The 7,552-nt window shown below is 34.4% G+C and overlaps 1 protein-coding gene across 2 annotated transcripts; it reads left to right on the top strand.

Annotated features, from left to right (window-relative positions):
• Positions 1–997: 997 nt before the first annotated feature.
• On the top strand, positions 998–7,440 carry LOC139769676 (retinoid-inducible serine carboxypeptidase). Of its 2 annotated transcripts, XM_071700949.1 has the most exons (10): positions 1,052–1,100; positions 1,721–1,818; positions 2,406–2,635; positions 2,898–3,128; positions 3,531–3,641; positions 3,929–4,139; positions 4,317–4,481; positions 4,835–4,912; positions 5,304–5,458; positions 5,977–7,440. In XM_071700949.1, the coding sequence occupies exons 3-10, from the start codon at positions 2,471–2,473 to the stop codon at positions 6,043–6,045; spliced, it is 1,185 nt and encodes a 394-aa protein (XP_071557050.1). In that variant the 5' UTR covers positions 1,052–1,100; positions 1,721–1,818; positions 2,406–2,470; the 3' UTR covers positions 6,046–7,440. The 2 variants fall into 2 exon arrangements, with proteins under 2 accessions (XP_071557049.1, XP_071557050.1); XM_071700948.1 differs by lacking the exon at positions 1,721–1,818 and having other exon boundaries at positions 998–1,100.
• The last annotated feature ends 112 nt before the right edge of the window (positions 7,441–7,552 follow it).

The following is a 7,552-nucleotide window of genomic DNA, read 5'->3' as shown; positions in this document are numbered from 1 at the left end:
TCTCATTTTTTCTTCTTTTCTTTTTATATCGTCGCGTACGGCCGAATGCTTGAACGATGACGGCGCTACTTTCTCCTTCGTAACTATTTCCCGCGGTCGATGCGCCTATGTACCACACGCGGAATGTTAAATCCTTCTATCGGTCTTCTGAATCGTCGCTGTTACGCACTGGTAGCTATTTAGAGATAGAATTAAGTTTAATGCATATACATAGATATAATGTGTGTGAAAATCTCTCAATACCCAGATATCGCTAAAGTGGAGTAACACTTGTAAGAATCGCGAATGCGTTTTACTTAAAAGCTTAATGCAGTCAAATACGAATGATATTGAGAACAATAAAATGCATTCAATATATATTTGAGGCTTTGTACGACAACTTTGAAACATAGCAATATCTAAATGAATAATCAAAATTAAAAAAAAAAGTAAAATTTTATGAGTCACACAATTTGTCACATACTTGGTAATGTATAGTAGAGAAAAAAACCTGAACAGTTTAATGTTTAATTTTATGACGTTTCTTTTCAGCAGATTTTTAGTTTAATAAAAGTTCTTCAAAAATTAACCGTACGATTTTTTTAGCGGAAACAAATAAATTAATTATAACGCAAAAGTAATAAATAATGACAAATTCTTCTTCGGTAGTGTTTTTAAAAAATTATGCTTAGCGAGAAATAGAGATACTCTGTATAAAACTGCGTAGTATTCGATATTGCAAATAAAGAAATCACGATTGCAATCCATTATCTATCTCCATTATCAAATCGATAAATATGGTAAAGAAATAGATTGTCTGGCTGAATAACTTTTAAAGATTAACCGAAGATGACAAAGCCGGACGAGACAAAACATTGAAATCGAAGCAATGGAATGCAACTGATATAAATTGTATGATGATTATCACGTGTACGTATATCTAATCTACGATCATGACAGATAAAAGACAATAAAATCATACATATATATATATATATATATATATATATATGAAGATTCTCGCGGCAATTAGTTTCCGAAAGGTTGCAAGAGAGACGAGACAATGCGGGGTCCACTTGTTTACACTTTCGCCGCGTTGTGCCTTGTTTCCGGCAGTATTGGTAAGATGAGACAATCATCGGTGCAATAAATTTTGACATATAGTCACATTCGTCATGCGATAATGCAATACAAACACACAAATGGCAAGGTAAACGTACGTTATGTCAATGATAGATTTCGTAACAGTTGAAACTTTCGAAAGTGGATTTAGGATAAGTGGAAATATAAGAGTGTATGAAATACATTAATTACGCATAGACCTACATTCTAGGTTTATAGAAATTTAGACAGTCATCAAAATTTGACAAAGTGCTGCCGACAGTTCCTGTGTAGAAATAACATGTTACGTCTATAAACAGTATAAACATGTCAAAAAATGTCTCGCTGATGAGAAATTATACAAATTGTCACGTATGTACATGTCTTGTTTGTATATATACTTGATTATTTGGATATATACTCTCGCGTAGCTCTCTATAAATAAAAATGTAATAGCGTAAAGTCCAGTGATCTTGAAAGATAAAGAATCGATCGAGCTTGGTCAGAGTATCGACGTCAGGCTTGCATTAATAAAGCTGTGTTTCCCCAACTCGCTGTTATCTTTTTGATAAGATATTTTTGGAATGTTACAATAACGCGTAATGTTTGTGTAATATTCTCTTCTCTCTTCAACTCGTAGAACGCAGTAGCACAGATTGGGCCGTTAAATTTTAAGCCACCTGCCACGCTTCACGCACACATTTTTACTTGCCGCGAGTTTGCCGAATTTTAGTGCAGGTAAATGACAAAGTGTCGGACCGTTGCATTCCTAGCTTTTACCATAGCGACGCGGGAAACGTTTACTCTGCGATTTCTTTTAAGACTTGGCAAATTTACCTAGGTCTTTGCTTGGCAAACACACGTTTCAGCTACTCGTCTTTACGTCACCGACTTTCGAATCATTGTTAATAGCTGAGACGCTTCCTCGCCTCGAAGCTCGGTGCAGGAGATAATGTAATTCCAATCTAATATATCACAAATATTACGCTATTTATTTAAATTGTAGAAAAAATATTCTCTCACGTTTGTGTGCAGTTCCTGAAATGACTTGCCGATATATGCTATATTATATGCCTTTAATTTTTGAATTCTTTTCCGATGTTGTAAATAATCACGGTGCGGTCTCGCTTCGCGTGTACTTGGCGCGACCGTGTCCCTTGATCTAAATAAATAAAGAAGTAAAAAAAGAAAAATAAAAGAAGAAGTATTTTGTTGTTATAAAAACAGTAGGGACAAACATATCCAAGGATTAACAGCGATGTCGCGTCGCGCTATACACAATTATTTATCTAAATCTAAAGTAGTAATTAAAAATTTTTTTAAAGGAAGAAAGGGGTTCGGCCCAGGGGAACAAGAATGGGATTACGTTCAAGTGCGTCCCCAGGCGAACATGTTCTGGTGGCTCTATTATACTACGGCAAACGTTAATTCATATTACAATAGGCCGTTAGTCATCTGGTTGCAAGGTGGACCGGGCGGATCTTCGACCAGTTTTGGAAATTTCGAGGAATTAGGGCCGCTCGATGTGAAACTGAATCCAAGGAATTACACTTGGGTAAGAAATTATACAGAAGTAGATTTTGTTCGGCGATTTAGCGTAATAGCCAGTCGTAATTTATAAATATTTAATTGTTGAGTCAACTCGTTAAAATATTTAGATCACAGTTGGTTGTTGATACAACCAAAGAGAGAAAAAGCAATTCTACACGCAAAAAATATAGCAAATGTAGAATAAGATGTAAACTTTTTAAAATTTGTACATAGATTCACTCGACTAAACTTGAAGATTTATAATTCAGTAGATAATTTACTTGAAGGTCAAGGACTATAATGTTCTCTTCATCGATAATCCTGTCGGTACTGGCTACAGTTACGTCGAAACCAGATCGGCATTCACAAAGACAAACACAGAGATCGCGAAGGATCTTGTAGAATGCATGCGAGGATTCTACAAGAAATTGCCGAAATTCGAGAATGTCCCGACGTACATCACGACCGAATCGTACGGCGGAAAAATGGGGGCGGAGTTTGCGTTAGCCTGGGATCGAGTAAGCAAACACAAACACTAATTAAAAAAAATAATAATAACAAAAGGAAAGAATTTGTTCTATTAAATCGGCGATATTAAAATCTCGAAAAGTGTGATAAGAAGAAATTCTTATTAATCGTAAAATTCGTTCCTTTAAAACGAGGAGTTTCTTTCCGTGACACATTTTCGTACTGCCAAAAACGACAGAAACATTTAAGATGATGACGACGAGAAAAACATTCCGTACATGTACAACCATAATATTTATATACGTTGTCATCTAATAGTTGAGAAAATTGCAGATAATGTCGAAATCGTGGCGGTAATGGCATCGTGGCAAATACGATGAAATAACTCTAATTTCTTGGAAAGAGACTGTCAATTGAAATTCACGTATCCAAGTATTATGAATGTTCCGCAGGCTCAGAAAGCTGGCACCATCAAGAGTAATCTAAAGGGAGTCGCTCTCGGGGACGCTTGGATCTCTCCTATCGACTCCGTATTGACGTGGGCACCATTTCTACTCAGCACGGTAAATTCGATTATTTATCGCCATTGTGTAACACCTGTACGAGATCATACGAGATTAACAAAATAAATTTATTTCACAACAGATTAAATTTAAAAAAGCAATCGCGATAATAAATAATACCCCACCGAGAGAAAAAAACATACGCAACGTAATCAGGCCACGAGATCCAATAATGTTAAATTCCTCCCTCATTTCTCATTCTTTCTTCATTGATCTTGCATGGAAATTTCCCCATCTTGATTACACAAAGCACTTTTATCAAACTCTTGGAAAACTGTGCTTCGCAGGGTATGGTTGACACGGAAGGTTTCAACAGAATTGCCAGTGCAGCAGAAATGACGAGAGCCAACGTCGAACGTGGAAGATGGGCACGAGCGACTACAGAGTGGGCTAATACGCAACAGGTCGTTTTACAGGAGACTTACAATGTTGACTTTTACAATATTCTTACAAAGACGAATCCGAATTCGTTAAATGCATCGCCCTCATTATTTAAAGGTATATACAAGTGAATAATTTATAATTTCATAAGATTAAAGATAACGAAATTTTGATTTCATTTTTAATATTAACATAAAAATACAGAGGACACTCAAAATGTCACAAGATTTCTGTTTTCGGATTATCATAATTATTATATATTACTATGCATTTTTTTTCTTTGTATAATTGCAGGTGGCATGTATCGATATCTCGGTCAATCTGACGATGTCTCACTCGAAAATTTGATGAACGGTCCGGTAAGGAAAGCGCTAGATATCAAAGCCACTCATGGCAACCAATCCGGCTCTGTTTTCGCCTACTTGAGAGAAGATTTTATGAAGCCTGTCATTAACATAGGTATTAGTCAGGTGTATTGAAAGAACGTCATTGCATCGAAAGCGAAAGAATGAAATTGATGTAAATTAATTGATAGAAATAGTTGTGTGTTATTTCCATGGAGAGCTCGGCAATATGTAAGCTCGACAACTTGCAGGCTTAAAAAAAATTGTTGAATCAGTTTCGATGAGCATATGAATTCATGAAATACAAAATAATTTGCTTAGATGTATAAACTGTCAACTGCTGCGATTAAATACATTCGCTTTATTCTTAAATCGACTTTATTTATGATATAAAAGATAATTATTCTGCATAATAATTGCATTTTATAATATAATATGGTTACTAATAAATATAAAATCTTGTTTCAGTGGAAATGTTACTTAACGAAACCGAATTGAACGTATTTGTGTACACTGGACATATGGATTTAATTGTCGATACACCGGGTAAGTCGTTGCTTTATTTTCTGATTCACGTTTGAGAATATAAATTTGGGAAAATCAAATTACTCGGCAACTTTAAACGGTTTCTTTAAACAGGCTGAATATTTTTATTCGCATTTTAATGACATTTTAATAGTTGGAAAATTACTCAAGTTTTGAGCTTAAAAGCTATCATTAATTTTTTTATTTTGAAAATAAACTTGCGCGTATTGAAAAATTGTATTCTGCTTTTTATCATCTTTTTCGTGGAATCTACAATTATATCCGATTATACCGTCACTATCCAGTTCATTTGATGTGTTTAGATTACACGTTGTGAGCTATTACATCGTTCTTCTCATGTTCTCACACTGCTCTCTGCTTGTAAGTCCTTATCATATATCATATATTTCAGGCACTCTTCTCTGGGTCGAAAAACTAAAATGGAAAAACGCCGACACCTGGAAAAACTCCGCTAGACGTCCGCTCGTCGTTGAGAACATCGTCGAGGGCTATTTCAAGGCTCAAGATAACTTCGGGATGTATTGGGTCAACAGAGCCGGACATATGGTACGCACATACAAGGCACTTTCTCTCTTCCCTCGTAGCTTTCGTATTTATTATACGAAAGCGGTAAGCCCGGGATTAATTTGCTACAAGGAGAATCCTAAACCGACGCGACTATAACGCAAGATCTTACATCCGCTGCCTCGTTATGCCGTTCGATTTGTTCTTGTTCGCTCCCGTAACTTATGCAAAAAAAATTTCGTCACAGTAGCAAGTTTTTTTTTTTACATCCGTCGCGATTGTAAAGTGACGTACGACTAATTAAGTGTCATTAATTATCGCGTGAAATTCGCGAGGCTCTTTTCAGCGCTACACGAACGCAAATATTCCAATTAAAATATTCCAGAATGTTGTTAACAATTATTATTAATCTTCTCTTTCTCGTTTTATTCAAAATTATTTTAAATTATATTTATTGATTGATAAATTGATAAAACTTACATATATATGTGCGGTATATGTTTTACTTGATTACTATATAATGTCTCGTTGACATTTGTTTAAAAAATTAACATGCATAGGTACCGAAGGACAATCCAGCAGCCCAGGAGATGATACTACGGGATTTGACGAGCAATGCAGACAAGTGAAGAAAATTAAAATCTGACGCTTTCATACCGAGGGGTCCATCGCACTCGGCAATAGATGTACAAATTTTAGGCAATAAACGGCAAAAACAAGGAAATAGGCAATATTGGAAAATAAGCGGCAACAGTAGGCAGTACACGGCAATAGGCGGAAATAAAAAGTAACAGTTTTATAAAGCAGCAATAGAAGAAATAAACAGAAAATAAATAAGCAATACAACGGGAATAGCTAAACTAGTGCAGAAATAGAAAATAGACGTAATATCTCGCCATCAAAATCGTTCTTGTGCTTGCTACTTGTCGGCAATAACTGTAATTAATCATTTTCTTGATAATTTAACTAGTTTTAGCGAGAATTTTAGTATTCCGTCGTGTATCAGAGGGTAAAAATGGGTAAATAATCAGTTTATATTTTAATATTTTCAACTTTTTTACGGCTATGTAATATAAATGTCACGGTAAAGGTATCTGATCTCCGTGAATATATACATTTACTAGTCAAAGCATCTTACACAAAATACAAATCTAAAATAATGAACCTAATGCAATAATTCAGGTATTGTTTTAAGTTATTTAACATTTTATGTTAAGTAGGTTATTTTAGATCCGTAATATATGTATGCTTTGAACTCATGGACGTTGAAATATCTGGACAGAGCATATTTCCCACGGGGTTGAAACCAAAGGGGAAAGGAAAAATATGATCATAATTAATTACACGAAATAATCAGTCAACGATAAGATTACGCGTATTCCATATTCATTTACAGAATATGTAACCTTAAATCGCAGGGATACTTGGGCGTAAAATCACGTTAACGGGACATGAAAATAGATATATCGTGTGCTATATGTACGCAAAATCTGATCAACCAAGATGGACGCAATGGATTTTCCCTACCCCCTTAGGCTTCACTCCCCTCTAAGAAAATATCTTACGCTCCGTCCAAATATTCCTACGTCCATGCGTTGATCTGTGACTAGTAATAAATGTATGTGCATTTACTGATATCGCGCTTTAACTGTATCTAACGTAAACAAAATTAAGTACCATAGTAGATTTGTTCCAAATTTCATTATGCATATATATATATATATATAAATTATATATATATATATATATATATATGTATATATATATATATAAATATAAATTATTAGATATCTATATATATAAATAATGGTAAAATAAAGGCAATATTTAGGCAATATAGGAAATAAAAATAATAACTGCAGAAATGTGGAACATTATCGCTGTTTTCGGCAATAGGTGTGAACTTTTTTGAAGTGCGATAGACCCCTCGTTTTATATACTGAAATAAATGTAATTTATATACGATTCTGTACAATCCTTTCTCTATAAAATTTTTAAGAAAGAGAAGAAATTAATAATCATCATATTTATCTCTTCATTCAGAAATGATTCCAATCACATTATCATAATCACATGTTAGATTAAAAATATCATACAGCCTACATTATTTACATTTTACACTTTAATGTAGTCACA

This window comes from Temnothorax nylanderi, unplaced genomic scaffold (genome assembly GCF_030848795.1).
Source record: "Temnothorax nylanderi isolate EJ_2023f unplaced genomic scaffold, tnyl_v1.0 TNYL_tig0024_pilon, whole genome shotgun sequence".
Taxonomy (NCBI): domain Eukaryota; kingdom Metazoa; phylum Arthropoda; class Insecta; order Hymenoptera; family Formicidae; genus Temnothorax; species Temnothorax nylanderi.
Note: the sequence above shows the minus strand (reverse complement) of the source record. Positions and strands in the feature narration are given on the sequence as shown.

Coding starts and splice junctions, on each gene's coding strand:
- LOC139769676 (XM_071700948.1), top strand. CDS start 1,043: ATGCGGGGTCCACTTGTTTACACTTTCGCCGCGTTGTGCCTTGTTTCC. Junction 3,642..3,928: donor CACCATTTCTACTCAGCACG/GTAAATTCGATT, acceptor TGTGCTTCGCAG/GGTATGGTTGACACGGAAGG. Junction 4,913..5,303: donor TTTAATTGTCGATACACCGG/GTAAGTCGTTGC, acceptor CATATATTTCAG/GCACTCTTCTCTGGGTCGAA.